Source organism: Protopterus annectens, chromosome 2.part2, assembly GCF_019279795.1.
Source record: "Protopterus annectens isolate FY-2018-M chromosome 2.part2, PAN1.0, whole genome shotgun sequence".
NCBI classification, from domain to species: Eukaryota; Metazoa; Chordata; order Ceratodontiformes; family Protopteridae; genus Protopterus; species Protopterus annectens.
In genome coordinates this window covers 550,545,898-550,558,719 of record NC_056730.1, presented here as the reverse complement: position 1 = coordinate 550,558,719, position 12,822 = coordinate 550,545,898, and the positions used below count along the sequence as shown (strand labels likewise).

General features: G+C 44.5%; 1 protein-coding gene across 1 annotated transcript in view; it reads left to right on the top strand.

Moving 5' to 3' along the window:
* The window catches only part of PDCD4 (programmed cell death 4), a 1,035,076-nt gene that overhangs the window by 594,796 nt on the left and 427,458 nt on the right, over positions 1-12,822 (top strand). Inside the window, exon 6 of the mRNA XM_044064014.1 lies at positions 7,999-8,096. Coding sequence (XP_043919949.1) covers positions 7,999-8,096 — 98 coding nt within the window. The remainder of the gene's footprint in view (positions 1-7,998; positions 8,097-12,822) is intronic.

Here is a 12,822-nt window from a genome sequence, read left to right as displayed (position 1 = left end):
CTTTCTTGCCGTGCGGTGCCCGAAGCAGAAGCTGTTTGCAAGTGCCGGTCGGTCAGATCCAGAGATTTCTACTACCGAAGACTTCTAAAAAGCTAAGTACCCCGTTGGGGACTCTTTCTTGCCTCAGCCGATGTCAGACAAAGTAAATAATTGTTTAACTTGTGGGAAACGAATACCTCATAAGGATTTCCACTCTTACTGCCTTCCTTGCTTAGGCCCAGACCACGACGTATCAGCTTGTCTAGCCTGTGCTTCCTTCAACCGACCGACGCTTAGACGTCGGTCGGAGTTTGCCAAAGAGTTTTTTGGCCCCGCTTTTGCATATAAAATGCCGTCGGAGACTCCGACTACACAATTAGCTAAAAAGCGCAAGGAAAAGGACTGACACTCGTGGCCCGTGGTTTCGGTTGAAGCCACGGTTAGGCCAACCACGAGTGTCTCTGTTTCGGCTGAAACAGAGTCCTCGGTTCTCCCTTCGGCCGAAAGCATGCCACCGATAACAGAGGACACACAGGCCAGGGCTGAATCGGCTACAGAAATTACTGCTGCAGAAGCAGGCACCCAGGATTTGTCAGACACTATTCCTTTAGACATCTCTACTCCTGCACGTGGGGCTGCTAGACCCCCTGCTTCTATGTCTATCAAGGCCTTTTCCAGGGCTAAAGCAGCCAAAATTTCTAAGACTTTGCCTACAAAAGCCCCCTCACACAAGCCTACCTCTAGTTCCCAGATACTCAGCCTGGCTGAGGATCTTATTTCTTTGATCAGGGGATCCCAACCTCACCCAGACAGGGCCTCTCAACCTCCTCCAGATAAGAGGCCTAGGACTAAACCCCCTGAACCCCTCTCTACAGACTATTCCTCGGATGGCTCAGATATTTCTGACCATCAGGAAGGCCCATATTCACCTTATGAGGATTCTGATGCAGAAGACTCCATTCCTTCTGCTTCACCTCCTGAAGAATTTTCTTTTGGGGAAACCCTACACTCTATGAGGGAACACTTCCAATGGCAGGGCTAGGATTTTTCAGATTCAAGGAAAAGGCTAAGGACTTTTTTACATTTACCACAGCATAGGCCTTTAGCCATACCTCCTGTACTATCAGTTGTTGATGATGCATATAATGATGCCAGTACTGCCCCTGATTCTCTCCCTTCGGCCCCTGCCAAACCTGACTGAGATTACAGGGTCCCAGACACTCACTACCACTTGTATAAGGCTCATGTTGCAGACCCAGAAACCATTTCTCAGGGCCCTAAAGGTGTTGCAGCTGCCTCTGCCAAAAACCCTCTTCCCTCTGAAAGGGAATCTAGAGCATTAGAGAGATGGGGTAAAAAGGTTTATACATCTGCTACTCTTTCGGCCAGGGCCTTAAACTGTCAATTTCACATGATTCAGTACCAGGAATTTTTGTTAGACCAGCTAAATAAAAAACTGTCCTCTCCTGAACCTATAAAACCGTAAGTCCCTTCAGGATTTGGCACGTAACTCTCAGCAGGTCAGTAATCATTTTTTAAAATGCGGCTATGATGCACTGGAGGCTTCTTTTAGATCAGCTATGACTGGAGCAGTGATCCGAAGGCATGCCTGGTTAAAAGAGCAATCCTTACCAGACCATGTTAAGTCAAAACTCCTAGATGCTCCTATGGAGAAACAAAGTTTGTTTGGCTCCCCTGCACAGGGGGTTCTAAAGAAAGTAGAAGAAAAAGCAAAATCTGTCCAAACAGTCAAGGATTTTTTGCAGGTCCAACCACCGAGGTTTAGCAGAATTGGTCCTTTCATGGTCCCTCAGACACCCAGAGAGCCAAAGAGAGGCACAAAGAAAAGGAAGAGGTCAATCTAGGTTTCACAGGGTAGTCACAGGCAACCTGCCAACCAGAGAAGTGCTGCCACTGTGCCAGCACTACAACTACAACTTCCACAGGACAGACAGACACAATTCTTCTTTCTGATCTACCAGGGAACAACTGGAAGCACCCCCCTTGGGAAAGCTAGCCTTATTTTCAGACAACTGGCTAACAATAGGGCTACAGGTTTCCTTTCACTTCCACACTCAAAACAAAAACAGGCCAAACCTTCCACCAAGCCAAAAACAGAGCTCTAAAAAAAATCATCAAAAAAACCCCACGAACAACCACCAAAAAAAGTAAAAAAAAAGAAACCTGAAACTGTGTGTGCTGAGAGACAGAGTTCTTTTATTCGTTACAAAAAACAAGGTTGAGCGCTTTCTGTTCTGATGAAGTCAGTTGTATTCTGAAGAAAGCGCTCAACCTTGTTTTTTGTAACGAATAAAAGAACTCTGTCTCTGGCACAGTTTCCAGGTTCCTGGTGTGTTTTTGCTACTTTCGGGTGGCTTGTTCGTGTTATAAGTTGTTGGACACTGGGACATTTTTGCTTTTTACAAATCATCAACTTAACTAAGGAAGAGAGCAATAGAAAAGGTACCATCTATGGAACAAGGCCAAGGATGTTACTCCAGACTATTCCTTGTACCAAGAAAAGAAAATCAATGGAGACCTATTCTCGACTTGTCCGCACTGAACACATACCTCATTGTTCCAAAATTCAAAATGCTGACCCTCCAGCAACTTCTTCCCATGTTGGGCAAGGAGTCTTGGCTGGTGACTCTAGATCTCAAGGAGGCATACCTGCACGTCCCTATACGACCAGATTGCAGAAGACACCTCAGATTTCTTGCAGGATCAGAGCATTATCAATTCTCAGCATTGCCCTTTGGCTTATCTACTGCGCACAGAGTATTCACGAAATGCCTGGCATCAATAATTGCTCATTGCAGGCTTCAGGGAATTCAAATTTACCCGTACCTGGACGACTGCCTAATACAAGCAGACAACAAGACAAAATTAACAAAAGATTTGGCCAATGTCATAAAACTGTTGCAAGCCTTGGGATACACAGTCAGCATTCAAAAGTCAAGGCTAGTATCATCCCAAAGGATAACATTTTTGGGTGTAGAACTGGATACAACAACTCAGATGGCCTTTCTCACAGAGGAAAAACAAAAGCAACTACCAGTCTATTTCATGGCATTAACAACACAAACTCAGCTCACTGCAAGGAAAGTCCTGCAAGCCCTAGGTTACATGGCGTCCTGCATAATATTGATCCCACATGCCAGGCTGCATATGAGGAAGTTGCAATGGTACCTAAGGAATGTATGGTCTCAACACAAGCACAGTCTAGAAGCCCAGATTCCAATTATTCCCTGCCTGAAAAAAGAATTCCTGTGGTGGGCTCAGGCCTGTCAGATAAACAGAGGATTGCCTTTCCACAAACCACATCCAAGCCAGACCATCACCACGGACGCCTCAGACCTAGGCTGGGGGGCGCACATGGAAGACAAGTGTATACAAGGCCTATGGTCCCAAAACCAGCTGAATCTACACATAAATCTAAAGGAGATGCTGGCAGTGAAACATGCAATCCAGGCATTCAGACCATTCCTCCAACAAGGTCACCTGCTGATAAGGACGGACAATACCACAGTGATGTGGTACATCAACAAACAGGGAGGTACACACTCATACCCTCTATGCCGGATGGCAATGGACCTGTGGAATTTGGCCCTGAATCTCAACATTCAACTGCAGGCCAGATTTGTACCAGGAAAAGAAAATTCACTATCAGACACCTTAAGCAGAACTACCACGGATGCTCACGAATGGATGCTGCATCCAGATATCTTCAAAACCATAACAAAGAAATGGGGAATGCCAGAGATAGACCTGTTCACCTCCCCACACAACCACCAACTGAAGAAATTCTGCTCAAGAGTATACAACCCACTTGCCTGGAGGGTGGACTCCCTTTCCTTCAGCTGGAAAAACCTGACAGCATATGCATTTCCACCTCTTCCTTTGATGTACAAAGTCCTACTGAAGATCAGAGAGGAACAGCCAAAGGTAATCCTGATAGCTCCAGACTGGCCAAGACAACATTGGTACCCGCTACTGAGAAGCATGTCTCGGGCACACTCATGGCCTCTACCTCTATGTCCATTACTTCTAACTCAGAACAACTACAAGACCCTGCATCCAAACTTGAAAACACTGCAGCTAACTGCTTGGAATATTGCATAAAACAAAACCAACCAGATTTGTCTCAGAGGGTTAAGGACATTATCCTGGAGGCTCGCAGACCCTCCACAAGGAAAACATATTCAGCCAAATGGAAAAGATTCCTCATTTGGAGTGCAGCAAAGGGAGAAAATGTCTCATTGGCAAACATAGCACACATCCTGGAATACTTAGCAGAACTGTTCCACAATGGCCTGTCCTACTCCTCCATTAAGATTCATGCATCAGCAATTTCAGCAGAGTACAACATGGATCCGCCTGTCTTCTCTCATCCTCTACTCAGGCAGTTTTTGAGAGGAATCAAAAACGTAAAGCCTCCAAGGAAGCCACCTCTGCCGGCATGGGATCTCAACTTTGTGCTGGAAAAGTTAACACTTCCCCCTTTTGAACCAGCAGCAACAGCAGACTTACAGTACTTATCTTGGAAAACTGCATTCCTGCTAGCAATCACTTCAGCAAGAAGGGTATCAGAGTTACAGGCATTAATGGCAGTCCAGCCTTTCCTTATCTTCCATCAGGACAGAGTGTCTGTGAGAACTAATCCTACTTTTATGCCAAAGGTGGTCTCCAGGGTGTCATTGAACCAAGCTATTCATTTACCTACATTCTTCCCCAACCCACAGAACAGGGGAGAAAGACTACTACACACCTTGGATGTGCACAGACAATTGCGCTACTATCTGGACAGAACTAAGGTCAACAGAAAAACAGACCAGCTTCTGGTAGCATATGCAACAGGAGTGCAAGGAAAAGCAATTTCAAAACAAACGATCTCAAAATGGATAGGAAATTGCATTAGATTCTGCTACTCTTTTCATGGAAAGACAACTCCTGAACATATCAGGCCTCACTCCACAAGAGCTACAGCCACCACTACAGCTTTCCTACGAGGAGTGGCTACCAAAGACATTTTAGAAGCTGCTACTTGGAGCTCCGTGCATACATTTGCCAAGCATTATAATCTTCCTTTATACTCCAGATCCCAAGCAGGTTTTGCAACTGCTGTTTTGCAAGGGATCTTAACTACACCATCATTATCTTAGTGCCTCCTCCCCCAGTTTGGCTATGGTATTCTACCCATATGTTAGGACTGCAGATGCATCCTTGAAGGACATATAGTACAGTTTTGTACCTACCATAAATGTAGATGTCCGATAGGTATGCATCTGCAGTCAGGATTACCCACCCTCCTTCCCCTCTGTGGTATTCCTAGGGTACTTACCCCTCTTTTAGCTAGCTGGGGGAATCTATTATGGTGTATTTGTTTGTATGTATATATATGTATATATATTTTGCTCTCTACTGTTTGGAATTATCTGCATTTATCCTAGAGGGCACCTGGCATCTGGGGCAAGAAACACTGAGGAAAATGGCGTCGGCTGATGCCTTTATACCCCAGCAGTTGTGACGTTGGGTGAAGTGCGACATCAGCCGAGGCCAGACCCAGACTTTGGAATCCGGCCGACCGAAGGGCTGCCTGAGGCAGGACAAACCTATATGTTAGGACTGCAGATGCATACCTATCGGACATCTACATTTATGGTAGGTACAAAACTGTACTTTCCCCTTCCTTCAACCTTACATGGTGGATGCTCCTTGGACTACGGACCCTCGTCCAGACTTGATGACACATGTCGGGACAGCTCCACTCCTCCCTGGAGACCCTCCGGCTGACCGCCTGGCTACTCCCACTTCCCTCCATAGTCAGGTGTCAAGATTTTTCTCCAGACGTGGTCCATATTCTTTCGTCCTCTCATAAACCGTCCACTAGGAAGATCTACTCTAGCAAGTGGAAAATTTCGATATGGGCCCATTCCAAAGGTATTGACCCCTACACAGCCCCCATTGATTCTGTTTTGGAATTTCTGTCTCACTTATTCTACCAAGGGTCTGCCTCAGCCACCATCAAAGTTCAGCTGGCGGCTATCTCAAATTTTCATGTGGCTTATGAACCTAGCTTAGTGGCACACAGGTTGTGTAAAGCCTTCCTAAAAGGCACTCTTCTCCTTCGTCCCCCTGTATCTCCACCTGTTATGCCCTGGGACCTCAGTTTTGTTCTGCAGGCTCTCACCCTCCCACCCTTCGAGCCTTCGACTTCCTGCAATTTAAAATTTCTTACATGGAAATCTGCCTTTTTGATAGCTATCACATCAGCTAGACTAGTCTCAGAACTCCAGGCCCTATCAATCAAGCCCCCATATTTGATATTCCATAAAGATAGTCTCTCTCAGACCAAATACGTCCTTTCTTCCCAAAGTGGCTTCCTTATCTAATATTAATCAGTCCATTGAACTGCCGGTCTTCTTCCCCAACTTCTCCAATAAGGCAGAGTACCAGTTTCATCTGTTGGATGTTCATAGGCAACTACACTTTTATCTACACAGGACTAAAGATTGGCGGAAGTCAGACCAGCTCTTCGTTTCGTTTTCAGAGAATCGCTTGGGGTCTGCGGTATCCAAGGTCACCATCTCTAGATGGATAGCTGGTTGCTTCTCCTTTATTCATCAGGCAGAGGAAAGAGCCTGCCCTTCCCAGTCAGAGCGCACACTACCAGAGCAGTTTCCACTTCCACAGCCTTTCAGACTAGGTTATCGATGGATGATATTTGTGCGGCTGCACGATGGGCTTTTCCTCACACGTTTGTTTCCCATTACAAATTGGATGTGGTGTCCAGGGGCAGATCATCTTTGGCTCCACAGTGCTTAGGAGTATTTTCCATTGAGACACCCAGGGTGTAGGTGCTAGGGACGGTGTCCCACTGGTGAAGAATGTAGGCGAGATAGGACTACATAACATCAGTAAGTTATGCACTCAGCATAACGTTAGATGTATGTAGTCCATCTCACCTCACATTCTTCATTACCCCCCCCCACACACACACACACACACACACACACACACCACCACCATTCCCCACGCCTGGAGGATTTGGAGGATCACCTTGTATTTCTGATATTACAGAGTCCCTTTGGATAATTTGTTGGACCTCTTTGTTATGGGTGTGTGTGTGTGTGTGTGTGTGTGTGTGTGTGTGTGTGTGTGTTTGGGCGATGGATACTATATTTCTGTTGGCAGCAAACTAGATCTGGGAATGTGAGGCAATGTATTGTGGGATACCATCTTAGCCCAGCCAATCAAAGACTTTCGAGCTTGTAAATAAGCCGAGTCGGAGCCGACATTCGGCTCTGAACCCACAGGTGAAGAATGGGAGGCGAGATGGACTACATACATCTAACGTTATGGTGAGTACATAACTTACTGTTTTTGGTCAGACCACCTTTCTGATTAACAAAGTTAAAGTAAACAAATAGATTCCCCTTTGAGCTTAGTTGCAGTCAAGACTTGATGTTGGTGTATGTGGCCTAGACAGTGTGTGGATTTATTGCACAAGATAATGCCAAAATAGATTTTGATGTCATTTCATTGCAAGATCACACTGATTTATAGCAAGAATGAATGACAGACTGTGGCACTGGGTTATTTCCAGTAACCCAAGTGCAGAAGATATGTGCTGAGAGACAGTAGCTATCATGTGCATGTACTGGGATTTTTACACCAGGTTCTGAATGACATCAGGAGATCTTTTAAATGGCCCCATTTCAGATGACTTTTGAAGATCTAGCCATGTGGGAAGTATTTTTTGTATCAGCATTTTGTGTTTTAAAGCAGAATATTAGTTGATACAGTTTGATGTTGTACAGAAACTGATAATTATGTGCATATTTTATGCAGTAGCAAATGCACTTAAAATGTTTGTTTTGCCTTTGATGTTATAAAAAATGTAGCAGATGCAAATTACTCTGAGGCAAACTGTAGGTAAAAGTACATTTGAGATGAAAAAGAAAAAGACAAACATCTGGTTCTTTCAATAGTAACCTGGCCTTTTGCTTACTTTTTTAGATGTTGGGTCAGTTCATTGCAAGGGCGGTTGCTGATCATGCTCTTCCTCTGGACTTTTTAGACCGTTACAAAGGAAAAGTAGATTGTGATCATGCACGGTAAGGAAGTAAAGCAAGCTATGCCACTGGAATTCAGAGTCAGTGTCAGTGGAATTTTCCATTAATGTTGTTTTCCTTCAGAAAACATTCAGCAGAATTGATGGCTTTGATCAGTCCCCCGCCCCCGTGCTGTAACACCATGTATGCCCAGCAGGGCTTTAGCTGCGGACCTGCGGTATTAGTTTTAGACCCATCCTTGTATGTTTATTTTAAAAGCTGTCAAATGTTTTGATGATTTTGCCTAATAAGTAGGGCAAAACATCTTCTAACATCTTGAACCCTCCCCTGTAGGTTTAGAAATGGATGTGTCCTTTTCACTGCAATTTGACATTTTTTTTCCCTCAGAAGACGCATGCTTTGGTCCTGTATATTGTAACAGTAGTGTATGAAGACGCATGCTTTGGTCCTGTATATTGTAACAGTAGTGTATGCCTAGTGTTTCAGGTGATTTGTTTATTTTCTGTTGCACATGCATTTCATATCTCAGTATGGATTCTTTTTTGTTTTGTGGAAAAGCTCCTGTCTTGAGCAATGGAGTCTTAAAGTAATTTTGAGCTAACAAGGTACAAGCCATGACCTGTACTGCCTTTACCTCTTGGCAAAGGAGCATTCTACAGCCCATCCCAGTGATTCAAGCAGACCATGGAAAGAAAAGCCTCTGGCTTATCTCCCTGCCTGGAGATTAGTTGCATTTGTAGGAGCCCAGCATGTTAGTCAGTGGAAGGGTCCTGTGCATGGTCCCAGACCTTTGCTTTGAGCATTGTCAAACATAAAAGAGCTGTGGGGGCAGGTGATGGTCGCACTGTTCTCGGGGCTTCTCATGAGAATGTCTTTTGGTCCCCACTTGTGTTCTTACCCTACAATAGCAAGAGCTCAAGTTCATGCTAATCCTCCACATTGGTGCTCAGTGAGGGGCTGAGATGGTGTATTGTGTTGTAGGTAGTCTCAGCCACATTCAGCCAGCTCGGTCATGCTGACAACCAACTGAATCTCACGGAGTCTATTCATTGAGTCACCTGACATTAGCTTGGTGGTAGCTCTTGGAATTAAGACAGCCCCCTCCAACCGTGACAACCCAGTCCAACAGGGTTTAATGAGCTATCTTGGCAAGGATCTGCAGTGTGTGTGTGTGTGTGTGTGTGTGGGGGGGGGGGTGCTCTCCGTCACCAGGTCCACACTTCAGGTTTTAGCCTTCAGACAGATGTTTGAGGAGTGGTGGAAGTTGTGCTTGTATGGACACACCTTTACGAAGAGTATGGATAGATACCAATGCCAGGTCTGTATAGAACTTTCCTCTCCTTACAAAGCTTGTAGCAGGTGAGTCCTCGCCAACCATTACCTAGCCATCACACCCTGAATCTTACACATGTCATCTGTATTTGAACACTGTGTTTAGAAATGAAGGGATGGTGTAACTCCCAGTTTGCTTCTTTTGAAGAGTCAAAGGACTTGGATGTCATTTTTGTGAGACAAGTAAAGATAAGTGTTCTCTTTTTTGCAGCTGCCCACATAATGACTCCACATTTGGTGGAACTTGAGAATGTCCATTGGGCTCTAGTCCTGTCACACACACACACACACACACACACACACACACACACACACACACACACACACACACACACGCGCACACGCAAACTTGCACACCTGCAGTATAATTCTTGTATGTGAGAAATAGCTGCAGGTGGACAGATGATGTCTGAATTTCAGAGCTTTACGATGTCCCCTGCATGGAGCTATTTCCTTCCCAACTTGATACTTCATGTGACATAAAGCTAAAAGGGAGAGCAGCTTTTGTGCCATCTTCAGTTATTTTTGCAGTAAGTGAGCAGTGGTTAGTCCATTCTATTTATAAGTTCCTTCCAAGGTTTATAATTACCCTTTTACGGCACTCGTCCGTCTTGGCCATATTATTGAGATTGCATTGTTTAACTTACCTGGCTGTAATTTTGATTTGTTCAGATTGTCCTGATGTATTTCCTTAGATCCCTGTTGCAGTATTCCAAACTGTTGGGTTTTCAACAAATAACCTGGATGTCCGGCTGTATTACTAAAGCCAAAACCTTCCATAGAGCCATATGTCCGTATGACCTGAGCCCGCAGGCTTAAGATACATAAGCGGGCATATGAGCTATAAAACCTCAGACTATCTCATCACCAAGGTATCTGTTGTATGTCCAATTGTTCTTACTCTTTGCCTTCACTGACTCAGATAAGTTTCCCGTTGGAGAACCTTCATTGTTTTTTCTTAAAAGCTTTGATGTTTGCACAGGGAAAGTACAATTGTGGTGGGCAAATTAACTACAAGGATCGCTATTCCCAGTGCCTTTTCTTTTTATGTGCAGAGCACTTTTATAAAAAATTGCAATATTTGCCAGTCCTTCATCCCTAAAACCTTATGTATATACCTTTCATTTCTTAACACTTAGAAATTCAGCGCCATAAGCTCCTTGCCCAAGCTAAGATGGTGGAGTCATCCACCCTTGATGGTCCTGCCTCTCCGAAAGAAGATGTTCAGCAGGCCTAAGCCTAATGTTATGACTGCCCAGTCAGACTCTAATGTATCAACTCTTTTGTAACCCGCGGTACATCTGGCTTCAAATTCCTGCTACTGTTACCCCGCTGTAGCCAGTATAGTGTCTAATTCACAGACTTCCAAAAAGACTGGCCCTACCAATGCTTGTGAGGAGGGGAAATGCAGTCTACTCATTTTAGAAGGACCTGAAGGAATTCCACAAATATTGGTAAGAGAAGAAATACCTTGGTCATTAATCGGGGTATGTCAAGGGCTGGATCACCATGTTTTGTTAAAGTGGAATTCACTCTAAAGAAGAAAAAACAGAAAACCAAAAATGTTTCTTCTCAGGTAGATTTCTTCCAAGGCTTGTTTAAGGCTGTCTTGGAGCTCAAACCACCATCTTTTCTCTCTTCTGTCCATACTCCTGCTAACCCTCACTAGTCATCTGGAATCATTCTCAGAGGATGATGAGGTAGAATCTGATTGAGATGGGCATTCTCTGGCCTGCTGTTCCCAAATTCCATATCCTCTGATCCTCCTGTAGAGGAAGCTTCTTTTGAAGAAACAATTTCTAACATGTTGAAGCATTTTGAGTGGGAATCCAGACACATTTTTGATGTACAAACAATGTAATAAGTTACTAGAGGTGTGGGCAGTCTTCTGCCTGCCCCAGTCCCTCCTGTCCTACTGCCCTTTCTTGGAAGCCTTAGTCTCTACCTCCACTGCTCCTGATTCTCTGCCACCAGTTCCTAACACGCCTGATAAATTTTATAAAGTGCCTGAAAATCTAAAGTTTCTTTACAGGAACCCACGGGATGACCCTTTTTTTTTTCTTTTCTTTTTTTTCATTATTATGGCTAAATCCCTTCAAAGCCCTTCCTACCTGCTGCTAATGCTGTTCCCTCCATTAAGGGCTACAGAGTTTGGAAGATAGGTGCACACCTTTTCCACTTTCGTTTTCAGAGCTCTGAACTGTCAGACTCAGTGACTAAACATCTACTGTCTATTTCAGGTAATTTAAATAAAACTTTGGCTTCTGTGGAAGGGCCAGACATTAAGCAACAGGCCATGTCTGGCAGCTCAGACTTCACAGGTAGCTAGACAGTAGTCATCATGTGTGCAACTGTGATGCAGTGGAAGCCTCGTACAGAACAGCTGCTACTGGTTCTTTCATCAAAGGATACAAATGGTTTCGCTCTCCGTCCTTGTGTGAGGATATAAAGGCCAAGCTACTAGATTCTCCTTTGAATAGTGATATTTTATTTGGCCCAATGCAGCCACCCTGTTTAAAACTTCGCAAGAGCAAGGGAAAATTATGAAGGATTACAGACAAATTTTCCTCACTGTTCCCAGACTTCAAAGAAAAATTATTCAGCAAAACTTCCCTCTCTTGCAGTGAGTCTAGACCACCACACAAGGGCAAGAAAATCCCTAAGAAGAGATTCCAAGTCTGGGAGGCCTCCCTACCCAGACAAATCAGCCTTACTACTCCCCCTCCTGGTCCCCATCAGGCCATCCCTTCCCCTGTCAAAAATATTTTACCTCATCTTTAGCAAATTGGTAGCTCATAACCACAGATAAATGGGTCCTGTCCATTATTCAGTAGTAGAGCTACAAAATGGCTTGAAAAGAAATCAGTCTGTCAAGGGCATCCCTCTTCCCACCTCCAGTCAGGTAAGGCACCTACTTCCCATAATTTGAGCCCTGCTTGACCAAGGTGTACAGTATAATCTGTCCCACATCTGAATGTGGGAAGAGGGTTTTATTCCAGACCATTTCTTGTACCAAGGAGAATGGAGACCTATCCTGTATTTGTCCCTTCTCAATATTTTCCTCAAGTACCCCTCTCACCAGACTGTTTTGCTCTTCATTCTTCCCCTGGCTTTTCTGGTCTCTTTGGATCTAAAGGATGCCACCTCCACATCCCAGTTCACCCTTCTTTCATGAAATTTCTGAGATTTTCAGCTTGTTCATCACACTTTCAGGTCTCTGCCTTGCCTTTGGACTATCTACAGTTCCCACAGTTTTCACATAGTGTCTGGTACCAGTCATAGCCTTTTCTCAATTCTCTGAGAATTCAAATATTCCCATATCTAGACAACCTGTTAATACAGACACCTGCTCAGCAGATCCTTTTACTTCATCTCATTTTTACTGTTTGCCTTCCCCAGAGTTTGGGGGATTCACAGTCAACTTCAGGAAGTCCAC